General features: G+C 41.9%; 1 protein-coding gene across 1 annotated transcript in view; it reads right to left on the bottom strand.

Annotated features, from left to right (window-relative positions):
• Positions 1 to 22,857, bottom strand: part of LOC115176636 (glutamate receptor ionotropic, kainate 2) — a 190,598-nt gene extending 167,741 nt beyond the window's left edge. The window contains exons 1-2 of the mRNA XM_029736756.1: positions 22,738 to 22,857; positions 18,694 to 19,073 (exon numbers count right to left, since the gene is read on the bottom strand). Of these exons, the coding sequence (XP_029592616.1) occupies positions 18,694 to 18,811 (118 nt within the window). The 5' untranslated portion in view covers positions 18,812 to 19,073; positions 22,738 to 22,857. The remainder of the gene's footprint in view (positions 1 to 18,693; positions 19,074 to 22,737) is intronic.
• Positions 22,858 to 23,199: the final 342 nt, after the last annotated feature.

The raw sequence follows: 23,199 nt of genomic DNA on the forward strand, positions 1-23,199 counted from the left end.
TCTTGACCACTGCCTGCCCCCGACCCTGAGCCTTCCCGCCGACCTGTACCTCTGCCTCCCTCTGAATTACTGACCTCTGCCTGCCCTGACCTGTCTTCTGCTAAGCCCCTGTTGGAACATTAAACATTGTTACTTCGACAGTCTGCATCTGGGTCTTACTTTGATTCCTGATAGTTCCAGCAGAAGCAATCCCAACGCTGGAGTTAAGCACTGATTTCTGAAAACATTCTAAAACTTGACATAAAAAAAACGTATCACACCCATAACCACATAGAAACACAGCAAGATCTCCGCTTTAAAATATATCAGTCTCTCTATTTGATGGTTCCATCAGGTATTATTAGCTTCTTTTAACTGAGGTCAAACTCAGTTCAGCCAACAGTACACCAGCAGTAAGCCTGTAATTGATATGATATCTTCCTTACTAGCCCTGTGAAGCTGACCTCTAATATGAAGATGTACATCTCTGTCTGTGTACTAATTAAAGCCGGGGTATGTGTGGGTCCCCTGGCCATACATGCCTCTGGAAAGTTATTGTAAACATATATCATATGCCATCCAGGACCTCTATATCAGGCAGTGTAGTCCTGAGCATTTTCCAAAGACTCCAGCCACCCAAGCCATAGACTGTTCACTCTGCTACCGTCCTGAAAACGGTACCGGAGCATCATCTCTCTGACCAACAGGCTCAGAAACAGCTTTTACCCCTAAGCCATAAGACTGCTAAATAGTCAGACTGCTAAATAGTTCACTAATGGTACCCAAACTACCTGCACTGAGTCTATCTTGCACGGACCCTACGCACACTCACTAGACTATATACTGTATACACACCATATACACACTCACTAGACTATATACTGTATACACACCATATACACACTCACTAGACTATATACTGTATACACAGCATATACACACTCACTAGACTATATACTGTATACACACCATATACACACTCACTAGACTATATACTGCATACACACCATATACACACTCACTAGACTATATACTGTATACACACCATATACACACTCACTAGACTATATATTGTATACACACCATATAAGCACTCACTAGACTATATACTGCATACACACCATATACACACTCACTAGACTATATACTGTACATTATACACACCATATACACACTCACTAGACTATATATTGTATACAGATCATATACATATTCACTAGACTACATACTGTATACACACCATATAAACACTCACTAGACTACATACTGTATACACACCATATAAACACTCACTAGACTATATACTGTATACACATCATATAAACACTCACTAGACTATATACTGTATACACACCATATACACACTCACTAGACTATATATTGTATATCGATCATATACACACTCACTAGACTATATACTGCATACACACCATATACACACTCACTAGACTATATACTGTAAACAGATCATATACACACTCACTAGACTATATACTGTATACACACCATATAAACACTCACTAGACTACATACTGCATACACACCATATAAACACTCACTAGACTATATACTGTATACACACCATATAAACACTCACTAGACTATATACTGTATACACACCATATACACACTCACTAGACTATATACTGTATACACACCATATAAACACTCACTAGACTATATACTGTATACACACCATATAAACACTCACTAGACTATATACTGTATACACATCATATAAACACTCACTAGACTATATACTGTATACACACCATATACACACTCACTAGACTATATATTGTATATCGATCATATACACACACTCACTAGACTATATACTGCATACACACCATATACACACTCACTAGACTATACTGTAAACAGATCATATACACACTCAGACTATATACTGTATACACACCATATAAACACTCACTAGACTACATACTGTATACACACCATATAAACACTCACTAGACTATATACTGTATACACACCATATAAACACTCACTAGACTATATACTGTATACACATCATATAAACACTCACTAGACTATATACTGTATACACACCATATAAACACTCACTAGACTATATATTGTATATCGATCATATACACACTCACTAGACTATATACTGCATACACACCATATACACACTCACTAGACTACATACTGTATACACACCACATACACACTCACTCACACACACTACATTGACACTCCCACACAAAACCCATACACCACATACACACACACACACACATGTATACCGACACAACACAAACATACATGCATACATATTACACACACACACACACACACTACTTTTACACTCATCATTAGCTGCTGCTACTCTGTTCTTTATTTTACTCTTATTATTATCTATCCTGATGCCTAGTCACATTACCCTTTCATATACATATCAAATCAAGCTTTATTTATATAGCACATTTCAGACAGGAAAAACAAAAGAATAACAATTGAAAACTGAAAGACTGAAAAGCACGCTAAGGAAAAGCAGAGCTAAAAAGGTGTGTTTTAAGATCCCTTTTAAATATGTTCCGGCCCCCCTCAGGTTCTCTGGCAGGCTATTCCAGAGGCTGGGGGCATAATAACTAAAAGATGCCTCTCCATGCATCTTGGTCCTAGGCTTTAGGATAGTTAAAAGGCCAGTGCCAGAGGACCTGAGGGACCTACTGGGTACATAACTTAAAGGTATGTCTGATATATTGGGGTGCACAATTGTGGATTTCAAAACCAATAGAATAATCATAAATTAATTCTAAAACTCACAGGCAGCCAGTGCAGAGACTTTAAAACCAGTATAATGTGCGTTGCAGCATTCTGTATGTTTTGCAGTTGACCAATGGATTTGTTGGATAAACCAGACAGAAGAGTGTTACAGTAGTCAAGCCTGCTTGTAATAAAAGTATGAATGAGTCTCTCTGTATCAGCCTGAGATAGAAACGGACACACCTTGGCAATGTTCCTCATGTGGTAAAAAGCTATTTTGGTCACATTCCTAATGTGTGACTAGAAATTGGGTTGAATCTAAAATGACACTTCGGTTTTTTACCTGGTGTTGTATCTTTACTGGCCGTGAATTCAAATCTGCGGCCAGATTCTCTCTGTACTTTGACTCCAACAATAAGTACCTCGGTCTTATGTTGATTTAGCTGGAGGAAGTTGTGAGCCATCCAAGTATTTAAATCACTAATACAGTTGTATAATCTGTGGAGATAAAATTCTCTGAGGACACAGAAATGTAAAGTTGTGTATCGTCTGTGTAGCAATGAAAATCAATGTTGTCCTTTCTGATAACGCTGCCAAGGGGTATATATAAACTGAACAATACCTGGCCCAGAATCAAACCTTGTGGAATGCCACATATATCTATTTTCTCTGAGTTATGTTCACAAAGGGTGACAAAAAACTCTCAAGAGGTTAAATAGGTCTTAAACCAACTTAGAACTGGACCAGAGAGGCCAACCCACCTCTCCAGTCTGTCCAGAAGGACAGCATGGTCAACAGTGTTGAACGCAGCACTTATATCCAAGAGTAGGACAGAGAACTCTTTGGCATCTGTGTTGGCTCTAAGATCATTTACCACTTTAACTAAGGCTGTCTCTATGCTGTGGTGGGCACGAAAACCAGATTGGATTTTTTCTAAAACACAGTTGGTACAGAATTTTGCTTAAGAATGGAAGGTTGGAGATTGGCCTGAAAATTGCTAAGAGCTGAAGAATCGAGATTACTTTCCCCACTGCAGTTTTTAGTGCAGTGGGGAAAGTGCTTGTAAACAGGGAGTGATTAACAATAGCTTGCAATTCTTCAGATATGCAATTAAAAACAGTTTTGAAGAAGGTTGTGAGGATAGGATTGAGAAGGCAGGTAGAAGGCTGAAGTTGTGATGTCACTTTCCTGAGCATGTCTGTGTCAACCAGGGAAAATAACTCCATAGTGCCTTTACGTGGTAGGCTAGGGAACATATCAAACTTCTCATCAGGTCTTGCTTGACTGATACCAAGCTTAATGTTTGCTATCTTATCTCTGAAATATGCCACAAACTCATCACATTTAAATGTATCTACGTCAATTACCTCGTACCTCTGCACATTGATCTGGTACTAGTACTCCCTGTACGAAATCTGAATCATTGGGAAGGGCTCGTAAGCAAGCATTTCACGGTAAAGTCTACACCAGTTGTATTCGGAGTATGTGACAAATACAATTTGATTTGATGTATCAGTTTATCCTGTCATGTTCTAATTTGATTGCAAAAACAAGGTGGTAGTGCACTCACAATTACCTAAACTAACTTCAACATAGATGGTGTAATTGTGAGTATACCTAATATACTGTATGAATAGTATATAAATCAAAAAGTTGGATTTCACTTTGAGGTGGATACTATCACAATCAAATCTAATACATATCTAATATATGTGTATCTTTATATTGTTACCACTATAGAAGGTCAAAGGGAGCAGTCACACAGCGTTACTAGTGGTTCCCCTCAGAGGAGTGCTGGAGGTCAGGGGTCATTCTAGACAAATGGACAGTCAGCTCCATGGTGGACAGACGGGTCAAAGAGAGAGAGAGAGAGAGAGAAGAAACAGCCGAGAAACCGCTCTTCGCTCCTCTCTCCCTCTTACTCCAGCTATCCCTTTATGTCTCTCTCTATAAACAGGTACCTGCCAAAATAAAGGAACCACTTGAGCAAATGAGGGATACAAAGTATATTGAAAGCAGGTGCTTCCACACAGGTGTGGTTCCTGAGTTATTTAAGCAATTAACATCCCATCATGCGTAATATCATGTACAAAAATTCCCAGTTTACTATTATTTTGAGTGGTCTCAAAGGGGTGCGTGTGTGTGTGTGTGTGTGTGTGTGTGTGTGTGTGTGTGTGTGTGTGTGTGTGTGTGTGTGTGTGTGTCAGTAATCAGATCTCAACCCAAATGAACACTTATGGGAGATTCTGGTTGCCTGGCTACCCAAACTCCTTGCTCTGGCCAAACGCTACGCCACACCCACGGATGTTAATTTCTTCTCTACAATGAGTCTGGATCTGAGTACCTCTCCGATCATTTCTAGACCATCTGATTGGTCCCAGAAACCAATGGGTTGGGCCGGAGCCAGAACACACATGGATAAAGCGGTGTTTTTGAAAATTCCTTAACCCTAATTCGTCATTGGCTTTGATACTCTGATTGGTTAGAGATGATCCAATCGCTGATGAAATTGGTTTGTTCAACACCCCTCATTTTGACATCACCACAAATGACTTAAATGATGGCAGTCTCAGACTGAAGTATGTAGTAAACATAGAGCAGCGGAAGAATTAAGTTTAACTTGTCAGGCAAAGATTCTGGAGCGGCACCTGGGACAGCATTTTGGAGTCGTGCCTGGCCGTGCAGTCATGAGTCAAAAGGGAGTACAGGAGGGGACTGAGCCCGCACCCTTGAGGGGCCCCTGTGCTGAGGATCAGCGTGGCCGATGTGTTGTTACCTACCCTTACCACCTGGGGGCGGATCCAGTTGAAGAGGGAGGTGTTTAGTCCCAGGATCCTTAGCTTAGTGATGAGCTTTGCGGGTACTATGGTGTTGAACGATGAGCTGTAGTCAATGAATAGCTTTCTCACATAGGTGTTCCTTTTGTCCAGGTGGTAAAGGGCAGTGTGGAGTGCAATAGAGGTTGCATCATTTGTGGATTTGTTGGGGCAGTATGCAAATTGTAGTGGGTCTAGGGTTTCTGGAATAATGGTGTTGATGTGAGCCATGACCAGCCATCGAAGCACTTCATGGCTACAGGCGTGAGTGCTACGAGTCGGTAGTCATTTAGGCAGGTTACCTTAGTGTTCTTGGGCACAGGCACTATGGTGGTCTGCGTAAAGGATGTTGGTATTACAGACTCGGACAGGGAGAGGTTGAAAATGTCAGTGAAGACACTTGCCAATTGGTCAGCGCATGCTCACAGTACACGTCCTGGTAATCCGTCTGGCCCGGCGGCCTTGTGAATGTTGACCTGTTTAAAGGTCTTACTCACATCAGCTGCGAAGAGAGTGATCACACAGTCTTCCAGAACAGATGGTGCTCTCATGCATGTTTCAGTGTTATTTGCCTCGAAGCGAGCACAGAAGTAGTTTAGCTATTCTGATAGGCTCATGTCACTGGGCAGCTCTCAGCTGTGCTTCCGTTTGTAGTCTGTAATGGTTTGCAAGCCCTGTCACATCCGACGAGCGTCAGAGCCGGTGTAGTACGATTCGATCTTAATCCTGTATTGATGCTTTGCCTGTTTGATGGTTCGTTGGAGGGCATAGTGGGATTTCTTATAAGCTTCCGGGTTAGAGTCCCACTCCTTGAAAGCGGCAGCTCTAGCCTTTAGCTCAGTGGGGGATGTTGCCTGTAATCCATGGCTTCTGGTTGGGGTATGTACGTGTGGTCACTGTGGGGACGATGTCATCAATGCGCTTATTGATGAAGCCAATGACTGATGTGATGTGCTCCTCAATGCCATCGGAGGAATCCCTGAACATATTCCAGTCTGTGCTAGCAAAACAGTCCTGTAGCTTAGCATCTGCTTCATCTGACCACTTTCTTATTAATCTAGTCACTGGTGCTTCCTGCTTTAATTTTAGCTTGTAAGCAGGAATCAGGAGGATAGAATTATGGTCAGATTTGCCAAATGGAGGGCAGGAAAAGCTTTGTATCCGTCTCTGTGTTTGGAGTAAAGGTTGTCCAAAGATAATGTTAACTGTCACTGCTATGCAGACGATACACAGCTGTACATTTTGATGAAACATGGTCGTCTCAAATAAAACTGTGAAGGACCTCGGCGTTACTCTGGACCCTGATCTCTCTTTTGATGAACATATCTGTTTCAAGGACAGCTTTTTTCCATATTTGTAACATTGCAAAAATCTGGAACTTTCTGTCCAGAAATGATGCAGAAAAATGTATCCATGCTTTTGTCACTTCTAGGTTAGACTACTGCAATGCTCTACTTTCTGGCTACCCGGATAAAGCAATAAATAAACTTCAGTTAGTGCTAAACGCGACTGCTAGAATCTTGACCAAAACCCCAAAATTTGATCACATTACTCCAGTGCTAGCCACTCTAGACTGGCTTCCTGTTAAGGCTAGGGCTGATTTCAAGGTTTTACTGCTAACCTACAAAGCATTACATGGGCTTGCTCCTACCTATCTCTCCGATTTGGTCCTGCCGTACATACCTACACATACGCTACGGACACAAGACGCAGGCCTCCTTATTGTCCCTACAATTTCTAAGCAAACAGCTGGAGGCAGGGCTTCCTCCTATAGAGCTCCATTTTTATGCAATGGTCTGCCTATCCATGTGAGGGACTCAGACTCGGTCTCAACCTTTAAGTCTTTATTGAAGACTCATCTCTTCAGTAGGTCCTATGATTGAGTGTAGTCTGGCCCAGGACTGTGAAGGTGAACGGAAAGGCAATGGAGCAACGAACTGCCCTTGCTGTCTCTGGCTGGCAGTTCCCCTCTCTCCAATGGGATTCTCTGCCTCAAACCCTATTACTGGGGCTGAGTCACTGGCTTACTGGTGCTCTTCCATGTCATCCCTAGGAGGGGTGCATCACTTGAGTGGGTTGAGTCACTGACATGATCTTCCTGTCCGGGTTGGCGCCCCCCTTGAGTTGTGCCTTGGGGGATATCTTCGTGGGTTATACTCGGCCTTGTCTCAGGATGGTAGTTTGGTGGTTGGAGATATCATTCTAGTGGTGTGGGGGCTGTGCTTTGGCAAAGTGGGGGGTTATATCCTGCCTGTTTGGCCCTGTCCGGGGGTATTGTTAGACGGGGCCACAGTGTCTCCCGACCCCTCCTGTCTCAGCCTCCAGTATTTATGCTGCAATAGTTTATGTGTCGGGGGGGACTAGGGTCAGTCTGTTATATCTGGAGTATTTCTCCTGTCTTATCCGGTGTCCTGTGTGAATTTAAGTATGCTCACTCTAATTCTCTCTCTCTTTTTCTCTCTTTCTTTCTTTCTTTCTCTTCTTTCTTTCTTTCTTTCTCTCTCTCGGAGGACCTGAGCCCTAGGACCATCGCTCAGGACTACCTGGCCTGATGACTCCTTGCTGTCCCCAGTCCACCTGGTTGTGCTGTTGCTCCAGTTTCAACTGTTCTGCCTGCAGCTATGGAACCCTGACCTGTTCACCAGACGTGCTACCTGTCCCAGACCTGCTGTTTTTAACTCTCTAGAGACAGCAGGAGCGGTAGAGATACTCTGAATGATCGGCTATGAAAAGCCAACTGACATTTACTCCTGAGGTGCTGACCTGTTGCACCCTCTACAACCACTGTGATTATTATTATTTGACCCTGCTGGTCATCTATGAACATTTGAACATCTTGGCCATGTTCTGTTATAATCTCCACCCGGAACAGCCAGAAGAGGACTGGCCACCCCTCAAAGCCTGGTTCCTCTCTAGGTTTCTTCCTAGGTTCTGGCCTTTCTAGGGAGTTTTCTACACCTGCATTGCTTGCTGTTTGGGGTTTTAGGCTGGGTTTCTGTACAGCACTTTGTGACAATAGCTGATGTAAGAGGGGCTTTATAAATACATTTCATTGATTGATTGATTGATTGATTGATTGATTGATTGATTGATTGATTGATTGATTGATTGATTGAAGATTAGGTTCATGAGTTAATGATTTCACTGAGTGTGCCTCAAATACCAATTTTAGTGTGTAAGAGATTGTAAAAAACTGTAAAGTACTGTAATCCCGTGTATTGTGCCTCACCATATTGACTGCTCTAGGTCTATGTCACATATTGTCTTGTTGTCTGTTTCAGAGAGTCTTGGAGCTGGATGCCGCTGCAATTCAGCACGTTTATATAAACCATTGATGAGACTGTCTTCAACCTAGCCAAAAGAAGGGGACGGGGACGGGACATTATTGGCCACCGTGCCATTGTGAATGTCCCTGTACAGCATGGAGGGAATATCACCATGTGCGCAGCCGTTAGCCAGCAAGGCTAATTCATCACCATGCCAACCTTGGTCCCTACAACACCGCCCTTATAATCACATTCCTGGACACACTACATGGCATCCTCATTCCAGCCAAGCAGAGGGGTGGACCAGAGCTGCCCAGGTATGTTGTCATCTGGGACAACGTGAGTTTCCACCGGCTGCTCTGGTCCGCAACTGGTTCATCGACCACCCACAATTTATGGTTCTTTACCTCCCACCATATTTCCCATTCCTAACCCCAATTGAATAGTTTTTTTTCGGCATGGCGATGGAAGGTGTATGACCGTCATCCCTTCACACGCATGCCTCTTCTCCAGGCAACGGAAGATGCATGTGGTGAAGTTGATTTGGGGGCTTTCGGCGGCTGGATCAGTCACTCCGGAAGATTCTTTCACTGCTGCTTAGCCAGATAGAACATCGCTTGTGATGTAGATGAGGTGCTGTGGCCAGAACAAAATAGGAGGCAGGATGCAGCCTAATGTCTTTTTTCTTACATTTTGCATGTGTTTTTGTCTTTTTGTTAGAGTTTTGAAAGAATGAGCCACTTTCATTTTGTATTTTGGTACAGAAAACCCTTTATCTTACTGAATGTTTTTCCTGGTTTTCTCCTGTTTGGTATGGAAAGTCTTACATATACAGCATTTGATAAATAAATAACAATGTTTTTGTTACTGTATTGCATTTGTGTGTGTTTATTTATGAATATTTGAGTAGGTATACATTACTGTAACAATATTTTACAACCGGCTACAGTGTAACACTGAAAATGCAAAAGGCATAAACCTCCTGCTGGGATATTCATAGGAGGGTTTTGTGTTGAGCACATCAGTGTGTTGTTGGTTGGTAGACAGAGCTATTCATATGACGCATGTCTTTTTGATGCAAAAAAAAAAAAACATTTTGGAAAGAGATAAAACAGTTTTGAAGGCAGTGTTTGTTTTTGCTAGAGATTTGTAGAGTTTTGCATATTGTGTTTGTAGTTTTGTGTTTAGAGTTTTGGGGAAATGGGCCAAAGATTCAGCAAACGTGTGTAAACAATTGTGGGAAACTGTAAGACAATTTATGTTGGCAGTTAGTTACCTGTATATCTCTTTCTCTTTCTCTTCCCTTCTTTCTGTTTCTCTCTCTCATCAACAATAGTATTCAGAGGTCCATGTGCTGAATCAATGAGGCTAGTTGACCTGAAACAACATGCTAGCTACAGTACATACACATCATAATATAGAGCAGAATCACAGTGATAAATCAGCACACTATCATACCATCATGTTCTTTGTCAAGTAAATATTCTAAATAATCCTCCCACAACAGCACCTCATCCTGCAGCGTGGCGGAGTGAATTTCATTTCACCTCCTACCGGATTATAGTTTCTGTAAAACCCCTCTTTTGACAGTCTGCTTCACACCTCCGAGCCACATAACCTATCAAGTGAGAACAGTTGGAGAGCTCATGGACTGGCAGGTGTGAAATGGCCATGTTGGTTTTTATAATCACTCATATCTCCCACTTCGTGTGTGTGTGTGTGTGTGTGTGTGTGTGTGTGTGTGTGTGTGTGTGTGTGTGTGTGTGTGTGTGTGTGTGTGTGTGTGTGTGTGTGTGTGTGTGCGTGTGTGTGCGTGTCTGTGCGTGTCTGTGCGTGTCCAAACAATTCTCCCCTCCTAACGATGGCGCTAAACTGGAAACAGATCATCTGAACACATTAGCTAGGCGTTCAATAGAGACTGGTTCTGCCAATCACCTCCATTTTATAGTGAACTACTAACTCTCCCCTGCGCCTCTCATTGATCCGCTTAGCCACGCATTGTCTCTAAGTAGCTCGCATTCTCCGCAAATCTTCTTATTTACAAGTTATTTGAGGGGAGGGGAAGGAGCGTGGAGGAGGGATCTATTGTTCTGTGTGTGGAGTGTCAGGCTTTTCTGTGTTATTGACAGGCTCTTTTTCCTGAAAGCATTTAGAAAGTTGTTGTGTGAAGGACTGGGAGTATTTCTCATTTTACTCCGCTGTACATAATCATTAGATACTGAACTGCTGACTGCCCCTCCATACATACAACACTATGACCAACACACCTGACCTTACCATACCATCGCTCAGTTTATCAGAGCTTCCAGAGGTTATACCCTATTGATGAACACACGGTAGAGGCTGACTGGAACAGACAAGAGATACATATCCTTCTATTCTAAATCAATCGAGCCTCCAGGAGGACTGTGCAAAGCGCATCTGTTTAGATAGCAGTATACAGGCAACATGTAGACAAACGCTCAACAGTTCAAGCAACATATAGACAAACGCTCAACAGTTCAAGCAACATATAGACAAACACTCAACAGTTCAAGCAACATATAGACAAACGCTCAACAGTTCAAGCAACATATAGACAAACGCTCAACAGTTCAAGCAACATATAGACAAACGCTCAACAGTTCAAGCAACATATAGACAAACACTCAACAGTTCAAGCAACATATAGACAAACGCTCAACAGTTCAAGCAACATATAGACAAACGCTCAACAGTTCAGGCAACATATAGACAGACACTCAACAGCTCAAGCAACATATAGACAAACGCTCAACAGTTCAGGCAACATATAGACAAACGCTCAACAGATCAAGCAACATATAGACAAACGCTCAACAGTTCAGGCAACATATAGACAAACGCTCAACAGTTCAGGCAACATATAGACAGACGCTCAACAGTTCAGGCAACATATAGACAAACGCTCAACAGTTCAGGCAACATATAGACAAACGCTCAACAGTTCAGGCAACATATAGACAGACGCTCAACAGTTCAGGCAACATATAGACAAACGCTCAACAGTTCAGGCAACATATAGAGAGACGCTCAACAGTTCAGGCAACATATAGACAGCAATTCTAGATATGGATACTGACATGATGTCTTTTGGGAGATAAAAAAAAACAATCAGATTGTCATTCTTGATTAACTGATTAACACAATGTCCACAACCGAAAGCTGTAGGGGTGGGCCCTGCCTGCCTGCCTGCCTGCCTGCCTGCCTGCCTGCCTGCCTTCCAGCCAGCTGCCGATGCCTCTACCTCCACCAGGCTCCAGTATTTATCCCAGGAACAGTGATAGAATGTGATGACCTGACGGAACACACAGGACACTTCCACCCACCATCTGTTTTCTACAGAAGAACAGCTACTGTATTGTACACTACGGCACCAGTCATTGAAATAGAATCCATGGATTCTATTTCTATGGTACCAATGTTGTACACTGGATCCCCTACCCTACACATGCACTGATACAACTCTTCCTTGCACTAGAGACTGAGAAGCACTGACAAGGTGATTGCTGACTACACTGATCAAAAGGCAAGATGGCGCCAATAGGATAAGGCAGCTCTGCTTCTAGCTTCTAAGTACAAACATTTCACTACACACACAATAACATCTGTTAAACATGTGCATGTGACCAAAAAAATATTATTTGATTTAAAGCACAGCAATAACCCACATCCATTAATTAACTAATTATGTTGAAACATATTGAAGGATTTCCTTATCTAATGTAAAACAAGTCTTAGTGATTTGTACAGCCAAAACTAAAGTAGTAATATTTTAAATGTACAATATAAGATTGGCTGTGTCAATAATGCTTTACCTATCAATTAATAATACAGTATTATTTATTATTTTTTTAGTTAAAATAAAATGAACAAATAAAAGCATTATGACTAATAATAGTATTAAATATGGTTTTGCAAAAGGCTACTGAGAGGAGGACGGCTCATAACAGCTGAAATGGAGTAAATGGAATCAAACTCATTATAGACATGAAAGTCAGTCAACGTGGAAAATTTGAAAAACTTTGAAAGTTTCTTCAAGTGCAGTCGCAAAAACCATAAAGCAATATGATGAAACTGACTCTCATGAGGACCGCCACAGGAAAGGAAGACCCAGAGCTACCTCTGCTGCAGAGGATAAGTTCATTAGAGTTAACTGCACCTCCGATTGCAGCCCAAATAAATGTGTCACAGAGTTCAAGTAACAGACACATCAACATCAACTGTTCAGAGGAGACTGCGTGAATCAGGCCTTCATGGTCGAATTGCTGCAAAGAAATCACTACTAAAGGACACCAATAAGAAGAAGAGACTTGCTTGGGCCAAGAAATACGAGCAATGTACATTAGACTGGTGGAAATCTGTCCTTTGGTCTGATGAGTCTAAATGTGAGATTTTTGGTTCCAAACACTGTGTCTTTGTGAGACCATGAGTAGGTGAACGGATGATCTCTGCATGTGTGGTTTCCACAATAAAGCATGGAGGAGGAGGTGTGATGGTGCTTTGCTGGTGACACTATCTGTGATTTATTTAGAATTCAAGGAACACTTAACCAGCATGGCTACCATAGTATACTGCAGCAATATGCCATCTCATCTGGTTTGCACTTAGTGGGACTATCATTTGTTTTTCAATAGGGCATTGACCCACAACACACATCCAGGCTGTGTAAAGGCTATTTGACCAAGAAGGAGAGTGATGGAGGGCTGCATCAGATGACCTGGCCTCCACAATCACCCGACCTCAACCCAATTGAGATGGTTTGGGATGAGTTGGACCGCAGAGTGAAGGAAAAGCAGCCAACAAGTGCTCAGCATATGAGGGAACTAGTTCAAGAATGTTGGAAAAGCATTCCTCATGAAGCTGGATGAGAGAATGCCAAGAGTGTGCAAAGCTGTCATCAAGGCAAAGGGTGGCTAATTTGAAGAATCTAAAATATAAAAAATATTTTGATTTGTTTAACACTTTTTTGGTTTCTACATGATTTTATGTGTTATTTCATCGTTTTGATGTCTTCACTATTATTTTACAATGTAGAAAATAGTTTTAAAAAATTACAAAAATGGAATGAGTAGGTGTGTCCAAACTTTTGACTGGTACTGTATATATTACAGTATAATAGAAGCACATAATTCGTATTATTAACATGAACATTGAATGTTACTATTCTTCCAAATGGTCTTACATGTCTTTAATGTGTGTGATAGCATTCCATTTATTTCTTTCCAGACATTATTTTGAGCCGTTCTCCCCCCAGCAGCCTCCGCTGATGTTAGCTGTACACTGCGTTGTGTCCTCAAAAAGGATACCTCTGTCCTATAACCCTAACGATGTGTAAAGCAGGATAACACCGTCTATAAAAAGAGCAGGGAGATTGTTTCACAACTGCAGCCCAAAAAAAGCTGCTCCTTTAACAAGCCTTCCACTAATCGTGTGTTTCGCTGCAGTAGAATAAAGCAGTGTTCATACACCGATGTGAGGAGGCGCTTTCCGCTGTCAGTGGTGCTGAAACTTGCCATCTGGTCCTGCAACGTATCGTCGCTGCGCCCGTCCTAGCGAGGCATATAAAGGGTAGTTTGGAGATTATGACTTTGTGAACACAAGTGTGAGTGTATAGAAAGCGAATCTTCAGACACAAAGATTATCCGAGGGCACACACAGAGATGGATTACCAGGGGGGAAGAGGGGAGAGAGTGGTTGAAGCATAGACCGATATGGAGGACTTAATGCTTTCCTACAACTCTCCCCGTTCTGTTTGTGAGACAGCACTGTCAGATTGACGCGTGGTAGCAGCAGAGGCCCAGCTTGTTGCCATAGTGGCAGCTCATGCGGATGCTGTGTGCATTACAATCAGGGCTTCCGTGGTGCGTGCGTGCGTGCGTGTGTGTGTGTGTGTGTTTTCTGAAAAACTGACAGGCTACAGTTGCAGTGGATGGGTGAATAGAGCGTGATGTGAAGTTCTTTAGAGGGATAAAGAAAATGACAGAAATAACACGAACGGCCGTGAAGCAGTGAGAGGACACAGATAATTGTATATGTACAGTTACAGCGCACCCTTGAAAACTGCTGATCACATTGCCTACCCTTACAACCTGCATTCTTTAGCCCCTGAGGGCTACGCAAATGCAGAAGGTAGCCTATATACAGTTGAGGTCGACGGTTAACATACACTTAAAACTCGTTTTTCAACCACTCCACAAATTTCTTGTTAACAATCTATTGTTTTGGCAAGTCGGTTAGGCCATCTAATTTGTGCATGACACAAGTATTTTTTCCAACAATTGTTTACAGACAGATAATTTCACATAAAATTCACTGTATCACAATTTCAGTGGGTCAGAAGTTTACATACACTAAGTTGATTGTGCCTTTAAACAGCTTGGAAAATTCCAGAAAATTATGTCATGGCTTTAGAAGCTTCTGATAGGCTAATTGACATCATTTAAGTTAATTGGAGGTGTACCTGTGGATGTATTTCAAGGCCTACCTTCAAACTCAATGCCTCTTTGGTTGACATCATGGGAAAACAAAAATAAATCATAAGACCTCAGAAAAAAGATGGTAGACCTCCACAAGTCTGGTTCATCCTTGGGAGCAATTTCCAAACGCCTGAAGGTACCACGTTCATCTGTACGAACAACAGTACACAAGTATAAACACCATGGGACCACTCAGCCGTCATACCGCTCAAGAAGGAAACGCGTTCTGTCTCCTAGAGATGAACGTACTTTGGTGCAAAAAGTGCAAATCAATCCCAAAACAACAGCAAATGACCTTGTGAAGATGCTAGAGGAAACAGGTACAAAAGTATCTATATCCACAGTAAAACGAGTCCTATATCGTCATAACCTGAAAGGCCGCTCAGCAAGAAAGAAGCCACTGCTCCAAAACTGCCATAAAAAAGCCAGACTATGGTTTGCAACTGCACATGGGGACAAAGATTGCACTTTTTGGAGAAATGTCCTCTGGCCTGATGAAACAAAAATATAACTGTTTGTCCATAATGACCATCATATTGTTTGGAGGAAAAAGGGGGAGGCTTGCAAGCCAAAGAACACCATCCCAACCGTAAAGCACAGGGGTGGCAGCATCATGTTGTGGGGGTGCTTTGCTGCAGGAGGGACTGGTGCACTTCACAAAATAGATGGCATTATGAGGCAGAAAAATTACGTGGATATATTGAAGCAACATCTCAAGACATCAGTCAGGAAGTTAAAGCTTGGTCGCAAATGGGTCTTCCAAATGAACAATGACCCCAAGCATACTTCCAAAGTTGTGGCAAAATGGCTGAAGGACAACAAAGTCAAGGTATTGGAGTGGCCATCACAAAGCCCTGACCACAATCCTATAGAAAATGTGTGGGCAGAACTGAAAAAGTGTGTGCAAGCAAGGAGGCCTACAAACCTGACTCAGTTACACCAGCTCTGTCAGGAGGAATGGGCCAAAATTCACCCAACTTATTGTGGGAAGCTTGTAGAATGCTACCCGAAACATTTGACCCAAGTTAATTTAAGCAATTTAAAGGCAATGCTAACAATGTCATGACTTCCGTCGAAGTTGGTCCCTCTCCTTGTTCGGGCGGCGTTTGGCGGTCGACGTCACCGGTTTTCTAGTTGCCACCGATCCACGTTTAATTTTTCATTTGTTTTGTCTTCATTGTACACACCTGGTTTCCATTCCATAATTATTGTTCCATATTTAACCCTCTGGTTTCCCCCTTGGTTTTGTGCGTGTTTGTTCATGTCAAGTTGTCTCATTTTTGTGAACTGGATTATTTGTCTCCTTCGTGGAATATTGTTTTTGAGTAAAGTTAGGGTTATTACTCATCTCTGTGTCCTGCGCCTGACTCAGCCTTACCTGCATCACCTAGACATTTGACAACCAAATACTAATTGAGTGTATGTAAACTTCTGACCCACTGGGAATGTGATGAAAGAAAATAAAAGCTGAAATAAATCATTCTCTCTACTATTATTCTGACATTTCACATTCTTAAAATAAAGTGATGATCCTAACTGACATAACACATAATTTTTACTAAGATTAAATGTCAGGAATTGTGAAAGCTGAGTTTAAATGTATTTGGCTAAGGTGTATGTAAACGTCAGACTTCATTTGTACATGTGCAATACCATACACTGATAGCCTACCCTATGTTTGTTCTGTAGGCCTATGCAGAGTCGTTCCTTGGAGTCGACAATGGAAGAGGTGTGCTCAGTTAGAACAATTCATTTCTTTAAATGGTGGCTAATAGTAATGTACCAGAACTCTGAGCGAACAATGAAAGGGAAGATCAAACACTAGCATGTATCCTTTGCTTCACGCTGCTGGCTGTCACTATCATGGCTCGCTGTGTTCAATAGTTGCGTAGGCATTGACTGCACTGCACTCATATTCAACTACATGGCTTGGTTGGTTAGGGTTCTTTCTGTTCATAATCGGACAAGTCATACTTCGAGAAACGGACGTGTTGAAATGGATGGGGGATTTGGCGCTTAACATGAGTTTAGCGCGCATTTCTTCAATCAGGATTCATCCTTTTTTTGAATGCGTCTATAACAAGAATGGGTCTTGTGTGGATGTCGGCCATGAATAGGCCTATATGATCCATGAATAGGCCTATATGATCCATGAATAGGCCTATATGATCCATGAATAGGCCTATATGATCCATGAATAGGCCTATATGAACCATGAATAGGCCTATATGATCCATGAATAGGCCTATATGATCCATGAATAGGCCTATATGATCCATGAATAGGCCTATATGATCCATGAATAGGCCTATATGATCCATGAATAGGCCTATATGATCCATGAATAGGCCTATATGATCCATGAATAGGCCTATATGAACCATGAATAGGCCTATATGATCCATGAATAGGCCTATATGATCCATGAATAGGCCTATATGATCCATGAATAGGCCTATATGATCCATGAATAGGCCTATATGATCCATGAATAGGCCTATATGATCCATGAATAGGCCTATATGATCCATGAATAGGCCTATATGAACCAATGAATAGGCCTATATGATCCATGAATAGGCCTATATGATCCATGAATAGGCCTATATGATCCATGAATAGGCCTATATGATCCATGAATAGGCCTATATGATCCATGAATAGGCCTATATGATCCAAATATCTATGGAACTAACATTAATGTGAGGTAATGATCAACATAGGCGCCACGTTGTTGCCAACTGTTGCAAGCATTCTGGCTACGTGCTCTCTCTCGCTCTCATTATCAGTATTTCAATCTCTCTCTCTCACACACACATTAGGTTTATTATGCAAACTTAGAAATATCAGCACCATAGCAACAAGTTCCACCAATAATTTATTCTCCAACATAAATGATTCACCAACAACCTGGCATGAAGACATAATCAGACACTGCTATTTGGAAAAGTTTATTTTCCTCCATCGCAAATTTGAAACAAGGTCCACAAATGATGATCAAATCCAGTTATGCGAGGATAATTGTAGGTTATATATGTTTCTATATGGACTGCAGTTGTACTAGTCTGCTGGCGGGTCATTCTGCGTGGAAATGTTGTCATGCATAAAGGTTTCAGGACAAAATAGATAATGCAATGTCCCTAGACAGCTGTGATAAACAACACCGTGCATAGGGGTAGTAGCTATTGCTGGGATGTGGCTCCTGGGCGCACGAGCTCACTCCAAAAAGTCTGGGACAAGAGGACCATTGGGGTCACGGCAACACGTCTACTAGGAAGTATATAAGACAACTATGGCGCCCAGCCATGAAATGACAACAGTTACAGAGTTAGGGAATAGCTAGGCTACTACATCAAGACAGTGAGAATGTGTAACAGAGAAATAAAATAACAACCTTACCAAATCTTAAAACGTGTGGCATCCCGCGAGAATATCCCACACATAGTAATAGCAGCAGTAGAAGCCTGACGGTGCACCTGAATCTCGCTTTACTTATGAGCGGGGAGGTAATCTTCATGGTGTCTGTGTGATGCCACAGTATTTATTCCCTGGATCAGTAGATTCCCCCGAAATGTTTCTTTTGACGTTAAGCAGGGTGACGGCCCACAGAAAGATCACGGCATGGTCAGTCAGGGAGAAGGTATCATTCGTTTCCCCAGATCCATTAGCAAGCGCTGCGTGTCCAGCTCACTGCGCCAAGTAACAACCTTCCCACTCAGCTAACGGTGGGGCATCCATGTTAGTCTGGGCAAATCCGGGAGAAATCCATTCACGGCGATCTGAAAGAGAGATGGACATGAAAAGAGGAAGAAGGGGGTATGAGTTTCCAAGTCAGAATCCCGTCTCAAGAGACGAACGCTGGCGCGCTGGCAGAATTACAGCAGGCTAGCAAGCCTAAACCTTCCAGGCAGTCTCAGCTGTCTGAAGCTAGCATTCTGCTGCACTGCTGCACAGCATCTGACGTCGAGCCAAGATTAGTGTGAGCGCGAGAGAGGAAAGATTGGGTATATTTCGCAGGTGCTGCTGACCACACATCGCTTCCGATCCATATCTGACATCGAAATGGCCATCTTTCCCCGGGTGTCTCGTGCTGGCACCCGGTACTCTCTCTATGTTATTCACGGCTCTGTTCATTCAATGGCCGTGGCTGCTGACAGTGGACTGGTGCCATGCCGAGCGATTGTAAAATCAATCTATGATGTTAAAAAGATTGCCTCTCTAGATCGGATTTGCTCAGCCTTGGAGTCGTGTGAGAGGTTTGTGAACCAAAACTGTCTCAAGTCCAATTTTGATGAATAGCCTATTGCTGAGCTAATATTTCTTTTCACAGAGCTATGCTGTCACTGAGAAAGATTTGCTTTTATGTTCTATTTTTGCTAGTTTTGACATTGTACACTCTTAGAAAAAAAGGTTCTGGATAGAACCAAAAGGGTTCTATGCTTGCTTCATATATGGCACCCCTAAAGGCTCTATATAGAACCGAAATGAGTTCCATTTAGAAACCTATATGGAACCCAAGGGTTCTATATGGAACCAGTTTTGGTTCAGTGAAGAAGAACCCCTGGAGTTCTGATAATAGGACCCTATAAAAGGGTTCTAAATATAACCTTTAGGGGTTCCATATATGAAGCAAGCAATAGAACCCTTTTTGATTATATTCTGATTTTTTTTAGCAGTGTACTGTTAAACTTTATGACAATGTAAACAGAATAATAAGGGATTCCATTTTGATCATCAATTGTCAATAACATGGGCTGAGTATTATAGCACTGTAGAACTTTCAGAAAAAAATATATATTCAAAGTTGTGAAATAAGTTTATTCTCAGCTCATGTAATTCAAACGTTATGCAGCCAATATCAAAGTAGGCTTGTTGTTCAATTATTTGTGAAGTTATACAATTACAATGCCATGATTTCTGTCATTCAATTAACTTCAAATTTCAAGAATATTTGTTCTGTTTCATAGGCCTAAGTCTATGAATATGATTACAGATGACAATTATAAATAATATTGTCTGGAGTGGTTAAGATATAGAGAAGGCCTAAAACCACTTTAACATTGTATTTGTCAAACAATCTAAACGCCAGGACCATACAGGGTACAATATCACGTTGGAAACGGACAGGACTAGCCTATCTACACACAGTCCAAAAGTACGGGCTACAGTTATTAAAGATACATTACACTTGGATGTCATTTGTATCTCTAAATGCATAATACTGTTACATTAATGTATACGTATTAATTATATAGATATTAATCATGCGCATATTATTTGTGTCATTAGGTCTATACAGTAGATGCAATATATTTGTCTTCCTTTTCACTAAACCCACGCCAGGTGTAGTTGTATTCACCTTCACTGGCCGTATGTGTAGACTTGTGCAGCGTGGATTTCTGCACCATGGACAGCGTCGCGGTGACCTTCGAATAACTACTCGAATTAGACCTAACTATACATAGCCCAACCTGTGTTTGTTTGATGATAAAATCAATGTTTCTTCGTCTTTTTTTTCACTTTGGATATTCAGAGTTGCATAAAGCCTCTGTCGTCATTTAATGAACAGCTCCCGACAGCATTCGACAAGTATTTCCGAACAGGACAGCTGCTTGCGTCTGCGTTTCAAGCCGCCCGAGAAATATACGAGGGTCTGTGAAGCACTTTTATTGCAGTTCGTGTTTGAGACTGCTGCACGCGACCCCGGGTGGATTTTCGATGGTGTAGCCTCCAACGGCGTCAATAATATTTCCGAGTAATGCAAATTGACCCAATCAGCTTGACTGAAAGTAAGACAAACGCATACTTACTAACTCCAAGTAGGCCCACGCCATTTCTTTCTCCGTTTGACAAACCGACCGCATAATCTGTTTTTACAAAGACAGATGTGATCGGATTCCTTCTGTTATGTGAAGCCATAAGTCGCTCTGGATAAGAGCGTCTGCTAAATGACTTAAATGTAAATGTAAATGTTTAATTCCTTGTGTAACATACAATTATAGCTAGGCATATACATGTTGTCTTAAAACCCGAGTGCCGTTCCATGTCCATATATGAGTAAGAAAGTGTCTTTTCACTCTCCCTCAATAATAAAAAATGTGCAGAGATGACCAGTGAAAAGTCAACGGTCGACAGAGATTTATGGTGATTTAATTGCCTATAGCTGTCATAGAATGTACATTAAATGGGGTGACAGATACGGATAAATGCATCTGAGGTATTTTTTAGGATGAATGCAATGACTTTTAACTGGTTACTTGTTTTTAAAGAAATAATATGCGCCTCGTTTCTCTTTAAACTAACCGTTCCGATATATATATATATATATTTTCCATCTGGTTTGAGAATACCATTCAGCTGACCGAGGATGAGGAAATTACGCATGGGGTACATGAAGATAACTACAATTACACTGAAATGTTTTGTATTTTTTTCTGTGGCCATTACTAAATGAAAACATTGGCAATGTCATACTTTAACTTTTGTAGGCTAAGGAAAATGCTTTAAAACGTTATACACATGAAGCCAGTCGCGCGCAATGAGCGAATAGAAGGAGCAGGGAGTTGGCGGTGACTCGCGCACAATCAGTTGGCACGGATGCCAGTTGTAAACTTAAACTATTTCTGCAGCGATTCTTATACATATCCAGTTTAACGACCAGCTTTTTTCTGGTTACTTTGTAAGAGCTCTCCAAATAGCACTTTGGGCTCATCGGTGCTGTTTTATGGCACTGTGCAATATCCATCTACCATCTGATCATAAACTTGATTTAGGGCTGTGGTGCGCGCGGGTTATGTGCTCATCAGCTGTGGAATTTACATGCGCAACCAGTCGGTTCCTTTCCACCCAGCCTGATTACTCATTATCTATGGATCATTCATAAAGGGGATAACTTCAACGCCACTGACAGCCACGGTTTGTACGGTATTCATTTAATGACCCCATAATGTATTTTCAACCCCACAACATTGTATGCATCAGCAAGGAGAGGAGGGACTCGAGAGGGGACACGCATTTTAAATAGGAGTCGAAGGAATACAGGTCACGTATCGACATGGTTTAGTCCTATTAACTAACAAGTCGAAACCTTTTAAGACATTGTAATTGTTTCAACTGACAGAGGTGCGCAGAGCGCACATTGTGACACGACGCGCCGCATTCCCAAAATATAAATGCAACATTCAACATCGAATAGACTAGTGCAGATGAACCGGTGTAAATCGGGAGACTTAGTGTGATATATAATCGTCACGTTGTGTGTGATTTCTTCGATGAAAGAGACGAGGTGGATAGCCTAATTCTCTCACTTCTGTCTCACCTGTAAAATCCAACATACTAGGCATTCGAACCTTACACGCCCAAGCAGAGGGGAGTACAAGCTGTTAAAGTACACAAATAACCGACAGACAATCATACAATTATGAAAATGGATGCGACGCTTACCTTCGATTAGAATGAGCTGAGCAAGTAGTTGATTTGTTCCGATAGAGAGACGAGCCAGATCGGTTCCTTCAGACTCGTGTCTCGCTGCGCTCCGCTCCGGCCGTGGGGAAGACACGCCTCCTGTTGGTCGAAAAAACACACTGCTTAAAGCAACAGGGGACCTGCACACCGACGGGTGGATGGACCCGATCCAGCGCCCGGTGGATCTCCAAGTCGAGGTGAGGTGGGGAGACCTGTAGCATGAGGACAAGGGCTGGGCAGGGTGGACTTTACGCATGTCTTATAATCACTTTAGTGGCGAATTAATCCATTCATGGATTATTCATCCATACCACTGCATTCAACTTCTATGCAAAACGGTGTGTGATGGCGCTGAATTTATTTGAGCTTTAATAGATCAAATGGAAAAACAATACGAGGATGGTGCGTGACAAAATGTTAAGCCTCCGGGAGTGCCATATA

The sequence above is a fragment of the Salmo trutta genome, chromosome 37, assembly GCF_901001165.1.
Source record: "Salmo trutta chromosome 37, fSalTru1.1, whole genome shotgun sequence".
NCBI lineage: Eukaryota > Metazoa > Chordata > Actinopteri > Salmoniformes > Salmonidae > Salmo > Salmo trutta.